Source organism: Acomys minous, assembly GCF_964271855.1.
Source record: "Acomys minous genome assembly, chromosome: 3".
NCBI lineage: Eukaryota > Metazoa > Chordata > Mammalia > Rodentia > Muridae > Acomys > Acomys minous.
This window is the reverse complement of record NC_140485.1, coordinates 52,086,883-52,110,221: the sequence shown is the minus strand read 5'-3', so window position 1 is coordinate 52,110,221 and position 23,339 is coordinate 52,086,883. Positions and strand designations below refer to the sequence as shown.

The 23,339-nt window shown below is 43.9% G+C and overlaps 1 protein-coding gene across 2 annotated transcripts in view; it reads right to left on the bottom strand.

The window, feature by feature from the left end:
* Positions 1 to 4,635: 4,635 nt before the first annotated feature.
* Positions 4,636 to 23,339, bottom strand: part of TTC17 (tetratricopeptide repeat domain 17) — a 105,804-nt gene continuing 87,100 nt past the window's right edge. For both annotated transcript variants that reach the window (XM_084777151.1, XM_084777152.1), the window contains 3 exons: positions 8,432 to 8,551; positions 7,051 to 7,194; positions 4,636 to 5,734 (listed from right to left, as the gene is read on the bottom strand). In XM_084777151.1, coding sequence (XP_084633277.1) covers positions 5,603 to 5,734; positions 7,051 to 7,194; positions 8,432 to 8,551 — 396 coding nt within the window. In that variant the 3' untranslated portion in view covers positions 4,636 to 5,602. The remainder of the gene's footprint in view (positions 5,735 to 7,050; positions 7,195 to 8,431; positions 8,552 to 23,339) is intronic.

Below are 23,339 nucleotides of genomic sequence, written 5' to 3'. Positions count from 1 at the left end.
CCTAATGTCCTACCATTCTACACACAGCTCAGGGTAGCCCTCAGCCTCATCAGAGAAGCCTCTGCTTGTATTAGATGATGTTCGATACGGAGACACAGAACTGGCAAAGATACAGAGTAAGAGACTAAAGAATGAACACAGATCCTGCACCTCCCGCCCCAAGACTCAGAGATTGTTGTGGAAGAGTGAGAAGAAAGAGTGTAAGAGCCAGAGGCTATGGGTGACAACAAGGAGACAGTGTCTTCTGGTCACCACTGGGCAGCTGCACATAGGGACTCACAGTGGTCATGGCAGCAGTCAGAAGACCTGTACAAGGCCACGCCAGATGAAATCCCAGCATGGAGAGGTGTGGTAGGCATGGTATCCCATCCTTATCTGTGGACCCATTTGTTAGCTGCTGGGGAGGAAGAGTCATTTCTCAAATGTCCTCTATGTATGAAAATCCCCAAAGAAGAGATGATGATGATGATGATGATGATGATGATGATGATGGCGACGATGATGGTGGTGGTGATGCTGGGCTAGAAGGATACAGAGATAGCTCTGTGGTTAAGAGTATTTGCTGCTCTTGCAAATACTGTAATTTTTCTCACATCTGTAATTCCAGTTCTAGAGGATACAATATTTTCTGCCTCCATGGGCACCAAGCACAGATATGGTTTACAGACATACATGCAGGTAAACCCATATGCAGCCCAACAGAGATAGGATGAACTATCGGTCCAGTGGTCTCCAAAGCTGAACCCCATGAGAGGGCACATTTTGAGAGAAAAGACACCTGTCTCAGTGATCTCACTCAAAGGTGTTGTGGCAAAGGGCTGCTCTTGGCCACTGGTTACCCGTGATGATGTGCTTTGGTAGTGCCTCCCCTGGGGCTTGGGGTAGGGTCTGTACCCTTGGACATGTGGCAGGCATATTTGGCTGGTGAGTAGACATGAAAGGTGGGCACACTACTCTCATCACAGCCTCCCCATGTTCCCTTAGCCAGAACAAGCAGAATCTGCTCCATTTCTCAGTCAGAGCTTTCTGGAATTCCTAAGTTTTTCTCAGTCTAGAGAGAGGAGCAGCAATCATTTCCCAATGAGTTGAGAGAGGCTGGCATCAGGGGCTCTGCCCTGACCTTCTAAGTGGGCATCTGCCAGCATGACTCTGCTGGTGTTGGATGGTGTGCTTTTGGAGATAGGGTGAAGTTTGTCATCTAACACGGTGCTAGCCTGTGGGACTTTGATATCTAACTTGCACGTCTTATATGGCATCCACTGTAAGTCCTTGCAATGTGTCTAGTACAGAGAAGAGAACTGGAGGTGCAATTTAATGAATTTATGTACAAATGTCAACAGGCAGATGTGGCAAGCTGGACAGCACTGTCTTCTCCTTTCGAACTGACGCCTCCTGTGCAGCCAGCAGCTGTGAACACTTCAGTGCCTAAGCCTGCCTAAGGCCCCCTGACTGTGAACACCACTGTGCCTAAATGTATAGTCGCCAAGGACAGAGAGCTTGGTTCTCAGATCCCCAGCACTGTGCCCAGCTGGCCCTGCAGGATTTGGAGAATGAGTAGAGATGCATTAATCCCTTAGCCTACTCCACTGGCTTGCTCCATGGAAGGCACTGTGTGTACCTGGCTGTAGTGGGGATGGCTGCTGAGACAAACTCTAGACTCAAGATTCCAAGCTCTTGGAGAGAATTTAGCTAACAAGACCAGCTCTTCTCAAGCCATTTTTATGAGGCTAGCATGTACTAAATGTCTCACTGGAACTTAATTTCAACAGGGTTTTGGGTTGATGATACATAATTTCACAGGTCACCTTGACAGGGGCTGTCTTAGTTTTGTTTCCTGTGATAAGTACCCTACCAAAGAAAGTAACTTAAAGGAGAATTTCTTTTGTTCACAATTCCAAGTTACAGGATATCATTGTTGGGAAGACAAGACGGCAGGGATGTCAAGCATCTCAGCATATCACATCCATAGACAAGAGCAGAGAGCAATGCATGCATGCTAGGGCATGCCTCACTCTCTCTTTATTTATGCAGCCCAGAGCCTAGACCATGAAACGGTGCTGCCCATGTTTATGGTGGGCCATCTTACCTAAATAAATCAAATTAAGAAAATCCCTCACAGTTGTGACAACTGGTCAACCTAATGTAGACAATTCTTCATTGAGACTGTCTTCTCAGGAGATTTTTAGATTGTGTCCAGTTGACAGTTAAAACTAACCATCATAAGAACCAAGGCTCTTCAGATACGTGACTTACATTTTCTGTGTGTCTCTGAGTGTGTTGCATATGAATCAAGTAACAATAAAACAGTGGCCTCTCCAACGAAGTGTGCCCCATCTAATCTGTAGATGGCCTAAGCAGACAGACAGTAAAGGGAAGCAGAATCCTCTTTGTCCCACTGAGCTGAAATGGAAGGCTATCTGCCCTCATTGCTCCTGATTCTTGGCTTTCAGGCTTGCGCTTGAGTCACCCTATTGGGACTCCATGGCACATAGCTCTTTCAAGCTTGCAGAGAACAGATTATGGGACTTGTAAATGCCCACAATAACATGTACTAATTCCTTATCCTAAATTATATATATGACCCAGAAGGATCACAGACAAAGAAAAAGGTGAGGTGAGCCAAGTAATTACTTAGATGAGTATTTCAGGCAAAGGAAACAGTGAATGCAAGTGCCTGAGGCAGAGGCACGAGTGGGAGTTTTATTACTGTCAGGAGGTTAGTGTGTCTGGGGAGGAGTAAGAGGGAGAGTAATGGGTACATTTTTTTCTTTTCTTTTTTTGGGTTTTCTATCTTATAAAACATATATTCAACAAAAAGAAGAACTCGTGTCTAATGGACAAGAAACAGACCAATTTGAAACATAAGGATGCTGAAACTATTCAAATGACTAAAAGATCTTGTCCCACCAAATGGACACAATACAGAGAACTAGCTGCGAATAAATGACATGACATGAAAATCACAGATAGGTTAAAATGGTAGACTTGATACAGCTGAAGAGAGAGTCAGTAAGTTGGAAAACAGAATGGAAGATATCCATCAAATTAAAATCGTAAACCCTTTCACAGGAGTTTCTATTGAGGCTTTTTTGGAGAATGTCCCATGTCTCAATTAGAGTCACTGTGTTAAACAGACATGCTTCTTAATCAGGATTAGCAGGAAGGCAAAGGTTATTTATTTTTAGAACTCAGGAAAAGCCTAATAGCAGAATGAAGGCCTGTGCTAATAAGAACTAACACTTACTGATAGCTTAATGTGTGGCTATCTTTATTTCAAGGGCCTACCTGAGTCAAGAGCTGTGCATAGTCAGAAGTGTCCAGCAGCCTCTGTTGCTCTGGTTGACTCAGCCTCCCCTATCCTTTCTAGCAGTTTTTCCCTCTCTCTCTTCTCCTTGATGTCACTATAGTTTTCTGCAGCATTTATTGTTTGGTCTGTTCAACACAAGTTCAATAGTTTTGAGCAACTAGTTTGTTTTGGCCATGTCTGTTATAAGAGGACGCAGACATTGATTAGACCTAGGAGCTAAGCACCTGGAAGGAGACAAGAGGATGTGCTCATTTCAGTGCAGTGTGACAGTGTCATCACATGATGGCACGGCATCCAGTGAAGAGCAGAATTCACTGGGCACAAAGGAGAAGACTGTGAGGAGCTGGAAACCTGGGTAGTGAAAAAAAAAATAGCCTCAAAGGGGGATGTATACACAGTGTGATTCTATTTCTATGACACTATCGTCACAGTGCAACTAAAGAGAGAGAGAGAAGGCTAGTAGTGGCCAAGGGTTAAGGGCAGAAGTGGTTTGGCTACAAAGAACATCAGTGGGAGTCTTTTCTGGGTGGTATAACATTTAATGTTACTAATTTGTGGTGTGAGGGATAAAACCCAGGGTCTCATACATGTGAGGCAAGCACTCTGCCACTGAACCATAATTCCCCACCTCCCACCCTCAAGCTCACAATGGAAGTTTTATATTTTGACTGCTTTGCTGGCTACAGGACTCCACATCCCATGGAAACTCATAGAGTTAGTTATAAATCAGGCCAAGTTTATTGTAATCTTCAAACGCAACAAGCAATTGTTGAAAGGTCCTGGAGAAATGTCAGACTGTAGTGAGGTGGAGAGACAGGACCTCACTAAGACACATACTGGAGGTTCTTTCTGAGCCGAGCCTTACTATATCCAGTTACACATGAGCTTGCTGGTCTCCAAACACCTCTGATCAAATATGTAACTCGCTGGACTCTGCCTGCAGTGAGCAGTTCTAGGGGTGGCCTGAAGATGATCTGGAAAACTCTGTAGAGCGCTGCCTCTATGGGTGGGGCTCCATAGAGTCCCCTTGCTTGGTCTTGTGGGATGCTTCCTGGGTGGATGCGAGGCTCAGTGCTCATCTGAGGAGATGGGAAGCCGTGGCTTTGGCTTTTATGATGGCTTCTCCAGGAAGCCAGTCACACAGTGAGTTCTGTTGCTGCTGAGGCTTTCTGGTCAAATGTTTCAACCTCTGTTTGTCCATTAGTGATGGATGGTGTCATTCCTCACCTTGCTGCTGTGTGATGACCCAGAAATTAGGCAACCAGAGGCAGAGTCACCAGAGAGTCCAAATTAGCCCATATCTGAAGAAAAACTACACCACAGAGCGATTTTGCTCATAAACAATTTTTATTTTTGTTCTCAGGATGTGCCCTTAAGTATTCCAAAATGTTGGAGTTTCTGATTCTCCAGGGCCCAAAGGTAAGTGCACTGAGTGGGACCCCCCAGCCCTGGCTCCTGGCTTTCCTCCGAGGAGCTGGGGTGCCAGCCTCAGAGGGAGGGCTGACAGTCACGCTTAGTCCAAGACGGGGAACACAGCGAACAAAGAATTAGTAACACAGACTTGGTCTGTAGAGGGCTTCAAATACACATATTCTATATATATAAACCTGTTATATAGGATTTCAACGTATTGGTTTCCTTGTGATCTGCAATTAAAATACAAATGATAAAGATGTTGCACACAGCTGACTCCCCTGCTCAGCCCCCTCCCACCCCAACATAAATAACTTACACAGGTCAGGTGACCCTAAGAGTTGCTGCTGTAAATATTTTGTTTGTAAAACTGTTTCCCCTTCCTCCCCTGCAAACTATCTCTGGGAGCTTGTAACATAGCAGCGTGGAATGGACAAGACTGAGGCAGGAAGGAGAGCTGGGGGGGGGACGGACACGGAGGATCCAGGCTTCTCACTGACTGGCCCCAGGTGGCATTGCGATTCCGGGGACAACAGAGGCTACACAGGAAGCAGAGAATGGGCAGTGCGGCCCTGGCCTCCCCAGGGAAGAGGTCAGACCACAGAGGAGCCTTGAAGGCATGGAGGTTTTTGAAGACAGAGTGGAGCTCTGAGTTTTTCCTGGCTCAGTATTTACAGTGTCTGGGAAACTGTGTTTCTAAAGATGCCTCTTCTGAGGGTGGCTGGGGAGGAGGAACTTAAAAACCAGGTAGACCCAGCCCCGCACGGCCAAGTCCTGCTATGTCTTACTTGGCAATTCACACACATCATTCACGTGGGTACCGATATGATGGGGTTCTGCTCTGACTGTGGCTGGGGGAGCTGAGGGAAGGCAAGGGGGGCTCTAGGGGGAACGCCGGCCCTTCTTCAGCATTAGGTGGCACTGGATAGTCTGGATTCGGTTCTTGGCAGGCACGAACTCTGGTTGCAGTTTCAGCGTTGACTCGTACCAAACCAGGGCCTTCTCAAATTCTTCCTGTGCGGGGATGAAAACAGTCTTCAGTTTTAAGAAACAGAGGAGGGCTGGGCGTGGCGGTGTATGCTTTTAGTCACAGCACTTGGAAGGCAGATCTACAAAACTAGTCCAGGACAAGCCCTGCCTCGGGGGGTGGGGGGGGTTGGGGGGGGTTGGGGGGGGAGACAGAGGAGGCTGCATATTCAGCAATGCCAGCCTGGCCAGAGCCCACACCTCAGAAGTCAGAGATGACACACATACAGCTTACAGCCCAGGGCTGCTCATTCTATTATCTGTTAGGAGAGCAGCTTGGGACCTGTACATCGTACCCCCCCCCCCCCCATGGCAGCAGATGGCCTGGTTCACATGTTATATATGGTTATGAAGGTTTGGCAGGGACCTCTGGGGTTTCAAATTCTGAAATCAATGCAAAGCTCAGTGGTAAGCCAAAACTATTTGCTTATCAAGGGCTGAGACTCTGGGTTCAATCCCCAATACCACTTGCATGAGAGTGCAAGTGCACATGCACACACACAATCACATACGTGCAATCAGACTGTATTTCTGACTAGAAGGGAAGCTGGAGGGTGAGGTTATTGTTCTCCCTCATGAACAGTAGCTATGAAGCTAATGAACTTCATCTCCCAGTGTCTGCTGGGAGGCTAGTCTGCTCCTGCACACGAACGGGGAAGAGCAGCTTTGTCCTGAGGGGCTGAGTCTAGAGGTAAAGACAGACGCCTGAGGCAGTTCTGGTGTTTTAGACCAGTGTGTTAACACAGTGTGCTAACCCCCTCATGGGGAAGAACTATGGAGTTGTGGATGCTGGGGTTACACCATGTGCTACTGAAGGAAATGCAACCTGCGGGACCGAAGAGATAGATGTGCAATTAGGAGCACTGGCTTCTCTTCCAAAGGACCTGGGTTCATTTCTTAGCACCCACTTGGTAGATCACAACTATCTGTAACTCTGGCTCCCCGGTATCTGAAGCTCTTTTATCTTCAACTGCACTAGGCAACCATACGATGCACATACATACACACAGACCAAATAGTCAATACACATAAAATAATCTTACATTAAAGTTGCAAAAAAACCTCAAACCCAAACAACAACAACAATACCACCACCGCTACCACCCCCCCTCACATCCCCTCCCAACAAAACCAATCTCTCAAACCCCCATGGGTAAATGTTATGTTGGTATAGCCGCTAATTTTGGAGATAAAACTTCTGGGAAACTGGAGGACAGTGGCATATTTAAAAAACCAAACCCAAACAACTTTGAAGTCAAGATGTGCCTCTACCAGAACTGAGTCTGCTCGCTCCCCGGTCTCACCATTGCCACGTAGACATTGCCCAGCGTGAAGTGGTTCACAGCGAAGTGTGGTGCGATCTCCACGGCCATGGTGGCCACTATGACGGCGTCGTTCCAGAGTTTGGCATTATGGAGGATGTTGGCCAGGCTGATGAGGGGCACATCCTGGAGGAAGAGGAAGGGAGAGGCGAACTGAGCTGCATTCCTAATTCTGACAGACATAAATCACAGCTCCTGGGAGATGGCAGTCCTACACAGAAGCTTACACAGGGGGCCAGGCTGCTGTTCCCTAGTGGTCTTTTGAGTAGTGAGCAAAAACCAGAAAATCCAACAAAACCCCTTCCATTGGAAAAGCCTTGCAATGGAAAGCGCATGCGCGCGTTTGTGTGTGTGTGTGTGTGTGCGTGTGCGTGTGCGTGTGTGTGTAACTGGATTCAACCTAAGGCTTCATAGGTGTTAAACAAAGGCTCTTTTACTGAGCTACCGCCCTGGCTTCTGAGCAAAGACTGGAGTGTCACCTGCAGCACCTGGAAGATCTGTGCTCACAGCTCAGATCCAGCCAGCTACCTGTTTCTGGTGACTGGAGGGAGCCTTCCCCTACCCGTTGTGACAGTCTTCACGTCACATTCAAGAGCAGCAGGTGTGTGCAGATGCTCTATGGCCTACCCAGATGAAATGCCTTCCTGTGTGCCTTGCCTGCTCTCTCAGCGTGATGCACAGGTCAGACTGAACATCTGGCAATGTTAACTCCCACAGATCTTTCCCCTTTAAACACGATATCTGAGAATGGCTGTCATACACTGTGCTGTCCTACTCGGCAACCATAGAGGGCATGTCCTTAGATGAGAGTAGTGGTCAATATCTTGCCCAAGCTCAGAACACCAGTATGAAGCAGAACTGTTCTTAGACCCCAGAGTTGCCCTTGGTGAAGTGGCTCCTGCCGCCAGCCTGTGCACTTCCACAAGCAGATACAGCTGGTTCTGAACAATGTACAGTGCCTAGATTAACACAGAACTCAGTATATCTATTATAATACACTGAACACTGCCAGCCACCGTAACATGGAACGATCCAAGGTTAGCAAGTTGTGGGTGGAGGAGGAAGACCAGGACTTTACTGATATATACAAAGGGATAGGAAATGAAGCATCTGGGTAGGAGCTTCCCAACCCCACAGGGGAGGAGCTAACTCTAGAAAGACTGCCAAGCAGGTGGCCTGCTGGGACGAGGTATGGCTCTCAGTACAGTAGGAGAGGTGTGAGGTGGGGACAGTCACAGGCCACCACCTCTCCCTCCCTGTCCTCGGTGTGCCACTTGCACAACTGGCTGAGTATGAGGAAGCCTAACCAGAACTGCATCAGCCCCTGGGCAACGGAGGACCACGCAGAAGCTCACCCACTTACCTTCATCTGGTGGGGAGCATAGTGGAGGGCCTGGCGCAGGCAGTCGATGGCCTTTTTCCCCTGCCCTTTCACTCTCCAGTAGAGGGCTGCCATGCTGGAAAGGACCCATGATGTCTGATTCTGCAAAGCAATGACAGGCTAAGGCTGGTGTCTCCTCAACCACACACTCAATCATTACCACCATTAAGAGGCGCCGCACACACTTGTTCTCTCGGATCCTTACAACAATTCACAAGCCGGGTTCTACTAACATGCGGCTTTTCTATAGATGAGGATGCTTCAGTTCAGACAGGCTGTGTGCCTCATCCAAGGCCACTGAAGAAGTACACAGCCGAATGGCACTCATGCCCCTGCTTTGCTTTATTTAACTTTTTTGAACCAAGTAAACACACTTAAAAGAGAAAACTCTGCGTTTCAGAATGTTATACTTCAGTTTGAAGAAGTAGCTGAACACTTTCCTAATGTTCTACTACTGTCTTTATTTCTTGGACAATTCACACATTGGTCAGTATAAATCTGAAAAATGCATCGTTGGATCTACTCTTTCAATAGTTTTTGCTTATAATATTGTTATGCTCATAAAATTAAGCTTGTAATTCAAAACTTATATATAATACATTATATACATCTCCAAGGTTCTAGTTTTGTTTTCAAGGTTACTTTAAAAAAAAGATTTATTAAGCTGGGCATAGTGGCGCACTTGGGAGGCAGAGGCAGGCTGATCGCTGTGAGTTTGAGGCCAGCCTGGTCTGCAAAGCGAGTCCAGGACAGTCACGACTACACAGAGAGGTGTGTCTTCATACACACCTGAAGGAAGCAGATCCTCTTATAGATGGTGATGAGCTACCATATGGGTGCTGGGAATTGACATCAGGACCTCTGAAAGAGCAGTCAAGTTGTTTTCACCACTAAGCCATCTCTCTGACCCTTCATATTTACTGTTGACCTAAGGAAGTAACTAGAAAATTGTTCCCTTTTCTCTTCACTCCAAAGTCTGTTTGCTGGGATTGAAGTATTTACTAAAACTTAGGTAGAATTCCCCTACCTAACTGGTGTTATATTTCTTGGTCAAAATATATTCTTTAACCTATTGCTCAATTTATTTGGGTGTATTAAAATGTTTTCATGTCTAGATAGATGTTTTAAGTTGATAATGACAAGACGTGATGAAGATTGATTTACAATCAGAATTTTAGATGCACCAAAATAGAAAAGATGTTTTCATCAAGGCTGTTAAATACAAATAGCCAAAACCCTAAGGTTGTAACATTTATATAATTCTTGATTGTGTCATTGTTCTTCTTGCTATAGGTTGTTTATTGTATATATGTGTAATAATATAAATGTATATGTAAAAAATAAAAAAAATTAGTAAGAAAAAGAACCCTCCCACCCCTCCCCCCAAAAAAGAAGAAAAAAGACTTTTCAGATTTTTTTTTCTTTTCTAAATCTTTTATTTAACTTTAATTTATGTGTATTGGTGTCAGGGTGTCAGATCTTGGGAGTTAAAAACAGTTGTGAGCTGCCATGTGGGTGCTGGGAATTGAACCTGGGTCCTTTGGAAGAGCAGGCAGTGCTCTTAACCACTGAGCCATCTCTCCAGCCAGACTTTTCAGATTTTCTTTTCCCTTTTTATTCTTGAGTTAGATTAAGTAAATATTTTAAAGGAATTTAAGTAATGTGTTTTCAAAATTATTCATATAAAGTTGTAAGTACACTTTTATTTATTTTACCTGTGTGCCTGTGTGTGTGTGCACGTGTGCACGCGCAGCAGAAATGTGGCACAAATGTTTAGTAAGTATATGTATACATACTTGTGCACTGAGGCCAGAGGCCTTATTTTCAACCTTATTCTCTTGAGATGAATTCTCTTACAGAATCTGAAGTGAGGCTAGCAGGTAATACGCCTCAGTAATCTTGTCTCTGTCCCCATAGCATGTGGCTTGTAGACTGCATGGCTACATCTGGCTTTTTATGTAGGTGCTGGGGATTTGAACTGGGGGCCTCATACCTATGCCATAAACTCTTAGCCACTGAGCCTCCTCCCCAGCCCCAGTAGAATCTTTAAAAAATAAACTTTTTAACCAACGTAGCTACAGTTTTATTTTCTCTTTCTACCTGGTATTAGTTATTTGTAATTTTTAGAAATTAATTTTGTTATGCATTTTTCTAATTGTTTAAAAAACTCAAGTTCTACAGTGCTGATTGTACTACTTTCTTTGTTTTCAATTTCATTGATTTCTGCACCTAATAACAGAATGTACGCAACAGATATAAACAAATTCACAATTATAGCTGGATGTTTAATATGCCTCTCAGTAATTCATGAAAATGGGTAAAAATTAGCAAACATAGAGAAAACATAAACAATGCTATCAATCAATGTATGTTAACATTTCTATATTATTCTATAAACAGCAGATGCTATTTCATTTTAGTGTGTGAAATATTTACCAAGGTTACCTTCTAGACCATAAAACAATCTAAGTAAGTTTAAAATGTTTGTTTTAAACAACAGAATAAACAACATATGCATAGAAGCTGGAAAATAGCCAACTCTTTGGAAACCAGAAAACAGATCTTCTAAATGAGTCCTGAGTCAAAGACAAAACCAAAGGAAGCTGTAAATCACTTTAAACAGTTACATGAATGTGTGATAAGTGGAATTTGCCATACATTTATAGAGAATATTTAGCTTTAGAAAAAAAGGACCAAACCCACACTACAAACTTCTGGTTTAATTTTAATTAAATAGGAGAACTCATAAAAAACAGATGGTTGTGGTGCTTTGAAAGAAAAATAGCCCCCACAGGCCCAAAGGGAGTGGCACCATTAAGAGCTGTGGCCTTGTTGAAGGAAGTGTGTCACCATGGCGCTTGGTTTTGAGGTCTCCTATGCTCAAGCTAGAGCCATTGTGGGACACAGGCTCCTGCTGCCACCCAAGGATCCAGCTGCAGAACTCTCAGCTCCTTCTCCAGCACCCTGTCTGCCTGCATGCTGCTATGTTTCCTGCCATGACAATAAAGGACTAAACCTCCAAACTGTAAGCCGGCCCCAATGAAATGTTTTTCTCATAAGAGCTGCTGTGGTCATGGTGTCTCTTTATAGTAATAAAACCCAAACTGAGACAAAGGCCATGGAAGCAGGGGGCTGAAGAGATTGCTCAGCAGTTAAAGGTTCTGGTTGCGCAGTGATGAGGACTGGAGCTTGGATCCCAGCACCTTTCCACACCTGTAACTTTAGCTCTGAGGCAGGTGGACACAGGAGGGACAGGTGGACACAGGAGGGACAGGTAGACACAGGGAGGCCATGTGGAGACAGGAGGGTCAGGTAGGTGGAAACAGGAGGGTCAGGTAGGTGGACACAGGAGGGTCAATGGAGCTTGTTCATCTTCAGACTACGCAAGAAAATGTGAGCCTCAGGTTCAGGGAAGGACCGAAGAGGATACCTGATGCCTTCTTTGGACTCTGTATGCATGCACAGAATTGTGCACCTGTGCATATATGTGAAAACACACTCACACAAGTATTAAAGGATTAAAAGTGGGTAGACATCACTCCAGATGCTAGATATTTAAAAGGTGGTAAATCAATCAATCCACCCATTTATAGGAAAACGATGAACATTTAAATAGACACAACGGCAAAGATCACCAAAGAGGAGATCACTGAATAGCCCTATGTCTATTAAAAACACTGAATTAGTTTATTTCCTCTTCGAAAGAAAACTCCTGTCCTGCATGAACTGTAACAAACATCCAAGGAAGAAGTATTATGAATTCTAGGAGAACTGCCAGGCGTGGTGGCACTCGCCTTCAGTCCCAGCACTCGGAAGGCAGAGGCAGGCGGGTAGGATTGCTGTGAATTTAAGGCCAGCCTGGTCTACAAAGTGAGTCCAGACTACACAGCCAAGACTACACAGAGAAACCCTCTCTTGAAAAAACAAAATAAAACCCAAAACAACAACAACAATAACAACAAAATTCTAGAACTGTATCAGAAAACTAAAGTGGGAGGACTACTACTCAACCCAATATACATGGTCATAACTATACCGACTCCAAACACACAATAAAAGAAGTGCTGTGAGCCAAACTGAATCAAACTAAACTCCCTTCTTTCCCTCCTCCTCCTGGTTAAGATGGTGTCTGCCTATATGTCTCAAGCTGGCTTCAAACTCAGCCTCCAGAGTGTCCAGCCTTTCCTTCTTTAAACTGTTTGCCTCAGGTATTTTATCACAATGCCAAACAGTCTAACTCAACAGGACTTCAATTTTATCATTTCTTTGAAAATCTACAACCAGTACTTGTAGGCTACGCTCGCATTTGTAACTTTATCATCTTATTTCTTGGCAGACCTTTTGTCTTGGGATAATGCACTGGTGGTTATTACATACAAGTTCCTTTGGGGGCAGAACTCGTGGATGTGAACTTTTCTTAGCTTTTTATCTTTAAATGTCTTTATCCTTCCCTCACAGAAGGTCATATAATTCTAGGGGGTCTGTGTCCTTTCAAAATTGTCATCTGGCTTTGACGGTGCTATCACACAGGCTGTCATTTCAGTCGCCATCTCTCTGTAGGTGATCTGTCCTTTCCCGATCTCCATGATGTCAGAAATCCTTTAATTTTTCTTCACCGATTTATCTTAAGCGCTAAAAAGTGGCACACGGTAACTAAGCCCTCCACAAGCATCTGCTGAATGAGTAAATGAATGAATGGCTCCTTTGATATTTATTAAGCTGTTCTGTCTCAAGTCCAAAGCCTAAATCTCTAATCTGCACTGTGGTCCTACGGCTATAAGTCAGCAAATCGCCTTTCTCTGTTGTGAGCAGGCTTCCTGTTATGTTCGGCAAGCACCTGCCCTAGGGGACTGGTGGGGCAGGGGATGCCGTTCGTTCTTCCTGTTCAAATATAATGCCACCCAGACTCATTCTGGCAACAGCACACAAAGCACTCAGCTGCCCCAGAACCAGCCTCACTATACCTCATCAGCAGCCAGGCTGTTAGAAATAGGGGTTCAGCCCTGCAGAATGCCTCCTAAGGATCTGTAAGCTGGAGAGGCCCTAGGGCTTGTCTTCTCCCACCCTTAGGCTGGAAGGATGCCCTGCTGCTGTTACCCATGGTTTACCGGTTTACCTCAGTGTTCTCCCGCCCCTCCCCCACTTTATCCTTCTTCAACAATGTAATCAGTTTTCTAAATTAAGTCTGCTCTTCTGAAATACCTAGTGTCTTCTCTGTCTTCCCGACAGTACCCTGACTGAACAAATGCTTTTAAGGTTATCTTTGCCATTGTTGTTAGGCAGCTTTATTATACTGTATCCAGGTGTGGATCTCTTTGTACTTATCTCGTTTGGGACACATTACATTTCCTGTCTGCTGACGGCCTTATCTCTTCGCCTCTTTATTTAATGCCCGTGCTTTTAAGTCCAGTGTTTTACCTGGCGGTGCAATGTCAACAGTGTGCTGGTGAGGAGCTAGCGCAGTGGCTAGAGAAGGTGGGCAGAGCACTACCAGGCAAGCCTGAGGCTCGTCAAGAAGGCCAGCAGGTGTTCCGGTACCCAGGAACTCTCTGGGTAGAGAATCCACATAATTTCTTACATGAAGCTTCTAAGTTACTAATTAGGTTCACTGAACCCACTCACCATTGTGTGACTAAAATTCTCTCTCAATAATTACATTTTTAGCTTAAGATGGTCCACTGACAGCTGGTGCACACATGTGACCCCAGCACTGGGGAAGTGAAGGCAGGAGTTCAGGAATTTGCAGTAATCTTTGGCTACACAATGAGTTTAAGGCCAGCCTGGATTACACAAACCCTCTTTAAAAGTACACCTTCCCCCCAAAAGCCCCTTTCTGTCAATTAAGGGGCTTTCAATCCTTTCTGATTCAATCCTTTCTGATTTCATTTGAATTTTCATTGTTCCTATTAAACTGTTTTTTTTTGTTGTTACTTTATCATGTTTAAATTTGCTTAAAATATATTATAACGGATGTTTAGAAAATATAAACATGGGTCAGCTAGATGGCTCAGCAGGTAAAGGTGCTTGTTGCCAAGTTTGACCACTTGAGTTTGGCTCCTGGAATCCACATGATGAAAGAAGAAAATCAACCAGCAAGTTGCCAACTGATCCCTGCACATGCACACAGATGAATGTAATAGGTAATTAAAACAGTTTAAAGTGTACACACAATAAGAAAGCAGCGTAATATCTGCATGTGTGCATCACTGGCCTCTGTACTAGCCCACCCACTGGAGCTCATCTGCTCCCTCCATTATGTTAAACGGAAGCAAATGGCAGACTTTATAGAATCTCACCAATAAAAATTTCAGGGTATTGCTGAGGTAAAAACTCATATTAAAGCCTATGATAAATAGATCATGTAAAAGATATTGCAACTTATTCTTTAATACCATCAATTATTCAGTTGGTATATTTCCCACAATTAGATTATGGAAGTTCTGCTTTGCTTCTACAGTGTGAATAATGATTTAAGTGAGGTCCATACATTGCAATTGGCTGACACAGCGCTTATGCCTCATTTGATCTCTGGAGTCTGTCTAGTTTTTTCCTCACCCATTATTTCTATGAAGAAGTGGGGCTCTGTAACAGGTAGCCATCCCTGCGCTCATGCATGCTGCCCAATGATTCCATCTAACACATGTCCCTTTCCCAACATTGTCTGCCATTAGCTACTAGGGACCAGATGGGGCTCTAATTTGACTTCTTGGGGAAGAAAAGGGAAGGACTATTCTCATCACTATAGTGATATGAACTTTCAACACTCCACACACTATGTCACTGTCTGTCTATGTGACCAGAAACTCCCATACATCCATGAGCGTGCCAACATCCATAACACATTAGGGCTGTCATTCCTAGTGTTTTACTTGGGACATCCTATATAGTTTCCACATCAATTATTTGTTTATATCAAAGTACAGCTAATTTAGAGGGAAAATACATGCATGCAATTTTCCTAATTACTTACATTTTCACAAATAAGCTGTTCTCATGCACCCTATATAAAAATTAGCAACTTTATTAGTTTAAATACTTCTGATAAGTTCCTTTCATTGTACTGACTAACCTGTGCTTAGCCAATGGGAGCTTACTTTAGTTGTCTCTGAGTTCTTGTGACCTGACCTAATTGTTGTCTTTGGATGATTCCTTGTTAAACTTGGTGGGAGCGACTTCTTGGGGCTGGAGTGGTCAGCAGCATGTACTGCACTTGCAGAGGACCCGGGTTCTGTTCCCAGCACCCATGGGGCAGCCCACAGCCCCCAGAAACTCCAGCTTCCCGGGGTCCTTTGTTCTCTGTGGCCTCTATGGATACCTGTATGCACGTGGTACACACAGATTCACTCAGGAATCCACACATACACATAAATAAATAAATTCCTTTATTTCATTTCATTTTATTTTTGTTTTTCAAGACAGAGTGTCTCTGTTAGCCTTGACTGTCCTAGACTCACTATGTAGACCAGGCTGGCCTCGAACTCACAGTGATCTGCCTGCCTCTACCTCCCAAATGCTGGGATTAAAGGCATGCGCCACCACACCTGGCAAATCTTTTTAAAAACATGATCTCTACAAGGAATCATGGTTCTTTTCAGTGTAACTCGGAGCTCAGACACCACAGTTGAGACAATGAAGTGCGTCTCAGCTGTCTCAGCAGATGAAGCCAGGAATGTTTATTTTAAAATGATACAATGAAAAAAAATGATACAATGTATCAAACACCCTTAATTACAGTTCTGGTTCAGGAGGACAGGTGTTCACTCAGCAGCGAGGTTCATAGAAAACCTATGCTATTACCAAATGCAAGACCAGAAGAATAGAGGAAAACTCCTTTGTAGAGTGAGAAGTCAAAAGCACAGGTGACAAGGGGAAACCAGGTGACTGAGACTATGCTAAACAAAACAAAGGAGACAATCCACACTGTGAAAGAGACACACACCACCAGGTTAGGCCGTTGGCTGATCCAGACAGCATAGACTCATACCTATGACTCTGGGAAATGGGACACATGGAGAGAGAACTCTGTACCTGCTCACAAAGTCAAACAGGACCATGTGACAACCAAGCACATGCTGCAGTGTGAAGGCAGCAGCTTGGTGCAAATCTGGTGGCATAGAGGGGCCTCTGCAGAGGCATCTGAGCATCATGTATGGAACGCTCAACCGAGTCTGGAGGATCTGATGATGCTTATCGATCTGAACTCAAAGAGAAGTCTAATTAATGTCATCTGCTGACAGTTGGTGATAATTAATGGCAATGCAAACTCAATAATTCCCCAAGGAGATAATTACAGATGGGCACTTGAAGAATACTAAAGGGTAATGACTATTTTAAAAGTTGAAGGCAAGAGAACACAGTGATCTTTGTTATGCTGCTCGTGGTCAACAGGAAGGAAACACATGGCTGCTCTCACAGCCCTGTGCTAAGGCACCGGTTTCCCAGTGTGATCCTCAAAGCAGCAGTATCACCCAGGGTCACCTGAGAACACAGTGGCAATACAAACCCCAAGATTGACCCTAGGCATGTTGGGTATAGGAGAGGGCCACATGGGCCATCACTATGTCTTAACAAGATTATGAGTCTGGTGTATACCGAAGTCTGAGTACTATAGAAAGCCTTTCACAGCAAAGGACTTCAGCCTGTGGACCTACCATGGGAACAATTCTGGATTAACTTTTAGGTTTTCTGATAAAGGGTGTTTAGAGTTAACGGAGCTTATGGTGAAAATGACCCTGATTGGTGTCTGAATTGGGTAACAGTAACAAAACATGAATATTGCTCACGAGGACCCACAGCCTCCACATGACTCTAGGTCCATGAGACTGTTATAGAAGGATGGGAAGCTTAAATGGAACTTGAGCGACCTAAGGTACAATGGTTCACGTGATTTGTTCCTTAGGCAGAGGACAATCGGCTGTGCAGCTCACTCGGAAGCACACAGGCACTGCTGTGTGGTAGCTCACTAATTTACTGTCCCATGCCCATCTGAATGAGGCCATGTGTGAATGAGAAATGTCCAACTGGACCAGCTGCCTAAACTTGTCAATATAACTGCCTCTTGCCTATGCACTCCTGTAGCCACGGGCTTTAACTTCAGAGGGAGTTGCCTATTCATTTGTCTAGACTTATTTCTATTTATACTCAGTACTGATTTTGTCACGTGCTCTTTGTGGTTTCTTGCATTTCTGAGCCTCCATCTACTGATCATTTTCCTTTGGCCTGAAAAGACCCTGCTAGAAAATTTTCGTTGAAATTTGTTGGTAACATACATCTTTCTGTCTTTGGTAGCCTAGACATCTTTCGGTGGTTTATTTAGATTTTTTTTTTTTTTTAAAGAATTGAGGCATAACTCACTAAGAGAGAAATACTGAGATCCTAAGTGTAACATTACTCAAAACCTAACAGTGCAGATGGTCTCTTCACCCTGGTTCTATCCACACCTTCCCCAGGAGGCAGCCTGACCTCTATCAGCACAGGCATTACAAACCCAGCTCTAGTTTGTGTCTAGAATCCCATAGATAGAGCTGATCACACATTATGAACTCTCTGTCACTGTGTGGGTGTTGAGAGTTAGTTCACGTGGTGGTAAATGTATACACGTGTGCATGGAGACCAGATGCTACCTGGGTGTCATTTCTCAGGTACCTGCCTTGTCTAAGGGCCAAGACTGTTTCTCTCTGATATGGAGCTAATGAGATAGGCTATTGGATTGGTCTGTGAGCCCTATGGATCCTGTCTTTGCCACCCTAGTAATGGGATTATGAGCATGTGTTACCATGCCTGGCCTTTGAAATACGGCTTCTGGGGATCGAACTCTTTCTCTTTTCCTGGTGTTTTCAAAGTGTGATGGGTGATCGTGGTTGTCAACTTGGCTGGCTCTGGAATCAATTAAATGCAAGCTTCTATCCACTCCTGGGAAGAACTTTCTTGATTAGATTATTTGAAGTAGGAAGAGCCATGGCAAACAACGTCAGCACCTTCTGGAAGCACCCACATAGAGGGACACGGTAGGAGAGAACTTTGCTTTTTGCCTGTTAGTCTTCAGTCTTGCTGGCAAGTTCATCTATCCTACTGCTGCAGAATTTCTTCACTGACATCAGAACCGGCTTCTGGGTTCTAATGTAGGGTAAAGACCAGCAACTCCCCAGAAACTCTGCAGGCCTTAGTGCCAGATGGGAACTTCTGAGACATCCAGGCTAGTGACCTGAGAAACGCTCAGCTTCGCTAATGAGCACAGTTGGAGCACTTTGGCCATAGCCTAGAAGCAATCTAATAGATTCCCATTTAATCTCCCCCCCCGACAATTTATCAGTTCTGTTCCTAATACATAGGGCAAACAGTTTATCAAGTGAGCTTTCTCCCCACTCTCAACTTCTTTTATTAGCATATTTTTGAATTTTGTGGATGTTGGCTCTTTTGGGCTAAACAATATCATTATGAGTATACCAGTGCTTACCCATTCTTCTGATGCAATCCCCACTGTTCCAACTTCACTGGCAAGTATGAATAAAGCTGCTGTGCACATTTTAATATGAGTACTTATGTGGACATATGCTTTCATATCTCTTTGATAAATGTGTGGCAGGAATATTCCTGGGTCATGTGATTTAAACTAGAGTAAGCTGCCATCGCTTACACAGCAATTGTTCTGCTTTATTTCCCATTGGCAGTTGTCTGCATCCTCTCCAACAATTGTCATTAGTCTTATTCCTTTTAGACCTACAATTGTAAATGTGATTTCTTTGGGTTTGGTTTGCATTTCCAAGTGTTCTTTATAATTGCTGGGTTCAAGTCCAGTGCCAGATACATGAGCCGTGAACATCTGCCTCCACTCTGTGGCTTGCCTCTTTTCTATAGCATCTGTTGAAGAGTCTGCATTTTGGTCAAGTCTAGTTTTCTATTTTTGCCTATGCAGTTCATGCTTTTTGTGTTCTCAACATCTTCAGTCTAAGGACTTGAGATCTCCACTGTTATCCCAGCACCTGTAGTGCTTCTGCTTTGACATATATATCCCACAGCAACAGTACAATTTTATTTTTATTTTTTAAAAACTTATTTGTTTGTTTGTTTGTTTATTTATACAGTGCTCTGTCTGCATGCACACCTGCAGGCCAGAAGAGGGCATCAAATTACATTATAGATGGTTGTGAGCCACCATGTGGTTGATGGGAACTGAGCTCAGGACCTCTGGAAGAGCAGTCAGTGCTCTTAACCTCTGAGCCATCTCTCCAGCCCCCAACAGTAAGATTTTATGTTCATTTCAACATCACACAAGGGTTACAATTCTTTTTTTAAAAATATATTTATTAACTTATTCATATTACATCTCAATTGTTATCCCCTCCCTTGTATCCTCCCATTCCTCCCTCCCTCCCATTTTCCCCCTACTCCCCTTCCCTATGACTATGACTGAGGGGGACTTCCTCCCCCTGTATATGCTCATAGGGTATCAAGTCTCTTCTTGGTAGTCTGCTATCCTTCCTCTGAGTGCCACCAGGCCTCCCCATCAAGGGGACGTGGTCAAATATGGGGCACCAGAGTTCGTGTGAAAGTCAGTCCTCACTCTCCACTTAACTGTGGAGAATGTCCTGTCCATTGGCTAGATCTAGGTATGGGTTCAAAGTTTACTGTTCATATTGTTCTTGGCTGGTGCCATAGTTTGTGCAGGGCCTGTGGGCCCAGATCCACTTGCCATAATGTTCTTTTTGTAGGCTTCTAGGACCCTCTGGATCATTCTATTTCCCCATTCTCCCATGCTTCTCTCACCTAGAGTCCCAATAGGATGTCCTCCTCTCTGTCCCACTTTGCTGGTAAGTGAAGACTTTCATGGGACATGCCCCTTGGGCTAGTGTCCAGATATAAGTGAGTATATACCATTTGACCCTTTCTGCTTCTGGGTTAGCTCACTCATTATGATCATTTCTAGATCAATCCATTTGTACACAAATTCCAGGAATTCCTTGTTTTTAATAGCTGAGTAGTATTCCATAGTGTAAATGTACCACAGTTTCATTATCCATTCTTCTACTGAGGGACACTTAGGCTGTTTCCATGTTCTGGCTATTATGAATAAGGACACTATGAACATATGTTCTTGTTGTGTGGAGGAGCATCACCTGGGTATATTCCAAGGAGTGGAATAGCTGGGTCTTGAGGAAGCCCTATTCCCAGTTTTCTGAGATAGTGCCAGATAGATTTCCAAAGTGGCTGTACTCCAAAGGTGCATTCCCACCAGCAATGAAGGAGTGTTCCTCTCTCTCCACATCCTCGCCAGCATGTGCTGTTGCTTGAATTTTTGATCTTAGCCATTTTGATGGGTGTAAGAGGGAATCTCAGAGTTGTTTTGATTTGCATTTCCCTGATGACTACGGAGGTTGAGCATTTCTTTAAGTGTTTCTCAGCTATTCAATATTCCTCTGTTGAGAATTCTCTGTTTAGTTCTGAGCCCCATTTCTCAATTGGGTTATTTGGTTTGATTGTGTTTAATTTCTTAAGTTCTTTAATATATTTTGGATATTAGACCTTTGTCAGATGTAGGGTTAGTGAAGATCTTTTCCCAGTCTGCAGGCTGTCGCTTTGTTCTGTTGATAGTGTTTCCTGCCTTACAGAAGCTTCTCAGCCTCATGAGGTCCCATATATTAATTGTTGACCGTAAGGCCTGGGCTTTTGGTATTCTGTTCAGGAAGTTGTCTCCCGTGACAATGTGTTCCAGGCTCTTCCCCACTTTTTCTTCTAACCAATTTAGTGTCTCTGGTTTTATGTTGAGGTCTTTGATCCACTTGGACTTGAGTTTTGTGCATGGTCTAATTGCATTTTTTTTACACGTAGACATCCAGTTAGACCAACACCATTTGTTGAAGATGCTATCCTTTTTCCACAAACTTTGAAAATCTAAGGGAAATGAATGATTTTCTTGATCAATTCCACTTGCCAAAATTGAGTGAAGAACAGATAAACAAGGGTTACAATTCTTCATCCTTACCAAAGCCTCTTTGTTTTATGCAATGGTGCTAAAGGAGGTGGTGCCACTTTGGTTAGAGTTTGTGGAACTCTTTCCTCACAGCTACGGCCACTGTGTGCCATCATTGGAGGGATGGCTATTTAAACTCTGTGGACATTTTCAGCTTTTATTACTGGATGGTAGCACTTTTTGATGTGCTTTGGACATTAACTTAGCAAAGAGATGATCTGCCAGTCCTGCGGCCCATTTCCCAGCATGCCTCTTGTGCTGGTGACATGTGGAAATCCTTCATCATGATGGAGTCAGTCTCTCTTTTTATTGTTTTGACTCCTGTGCTCCTGGTGTCACAGCCAAGAACCCAGGATCAGTGATCCCATGGACTCTTCCTAGACTCATGCAGTGTTTTAGCCTTTTAGTCATTCCGAGCTCAGCTATATTTGTGGTGGAGAGTCGAGCTTCGGTTTTTCCCAGCTGGCTATATCATCTCCTTAATACCATTTGTCACAGAGAACATTCTCAGTGTTAGTCAAACATCACTTGCCCATATATGTCAGGACTTATTTCTGGGCATCCCATTCGTTTCTCTGATTTTAAGACCATGCATTAAGTCCTTAATGTCAGTTCTTACAATTCTCAGCCACCAAAAGTACATTAATTTTTTTCTCACAAATTTCAATTCTCTAGAGAAATTTTCCCTCAATCTTGTTTCTACTTTCCTTCTGTCTTCTTGAAATACTGATATTTTTTAAAGTCCTTGTCTTAACTCCAGAGCCTAGATCACCTGCAAGTCTATGTCTATGGTCTCTTTTCTCTTGGGTTTCAACCCCAACCTGTGAACATCTAGAATCATTTAGTGGAGGCTTTGACGTTTTTATCTTCTTTCTTCAAATGACAAATTTTACTATAAAATGTAATATTCGTATTCATTGAAAATATCACTAGATACCAGGATTTTTTTCCTTCCTTCCTTCTTCCTTTCTCTCTCTCTTTTTCCATGTGTGTGTATGCATGTACATGCTGTAACACTCATACAGAGGTCAGAGGATGGTTTGAAGGACTTGGCTCCCTCCTCTACCATGTGGGTCCCGGATGTCAAACTCAAGTCATCAGGTTTGGTGGCAGGTGCTGACCCACTGCTATCTTCTTACAGAGAGCATCTGTCCTCTCCTCACATGGCAGATCACAAGCTGACTGACTTAACTTCATTGTTGAGAGCTAAGTTTTGGCTGCTATACTTTGGTGCAAAGTCTATGGAGCCCTACTTAAAGGCACACATCTCCAGACCTTCCAAAGGGAATCATGGGATATCTATTAGGAGCCCTTGTCTTCAATGGTGGATTGAGAACTTGAATTCTTGCCTCCATAGTAGAGTGAGATTGTCCCAAATGTTTCCATGGCCTTTGTCTCAGCTTCCTGTCTTTGTGCTTTGTTACCAAGTTTGCCACTGTACTGTGGAGATCAGTGGGCTCAGCAACCTGCTCATCTCACTGAGACCACCAGTTTATCTCTCTAGCCCAAGGGCTCCGAGTCTCTTGGTTTATTATCACCCCCTGTCCCATACAGTCTGTTAAAATTAAACACTTTATAGTTCTTGTTCGCATTTTGTCTTATGATTCGATCTGAACATTTTCATCATTTCCTGTGCTCCTTCATGAAGCTTCACTTAGCTGACGGTAAGAGATGTTGACATTTTTTCCTTTCAGGAGCTCCTGGGTTGCACTTGCCCACGCACCTTGTTTGTAGTCTTTATGCGAATGCTAGTTTTTAATACTTAGGTTACTCGTGAACCTCTTCCCACACTGTGGGATTCCAAGTCGTTCAGGAAGTGTTTACCACATTCAGGCCACAGAGGAACCCCACATTCTATCTGTGGTTACATGAGACCCTTTTTTATATCAGTTTAAGTCTCCAATTCACTTAGTATTTATC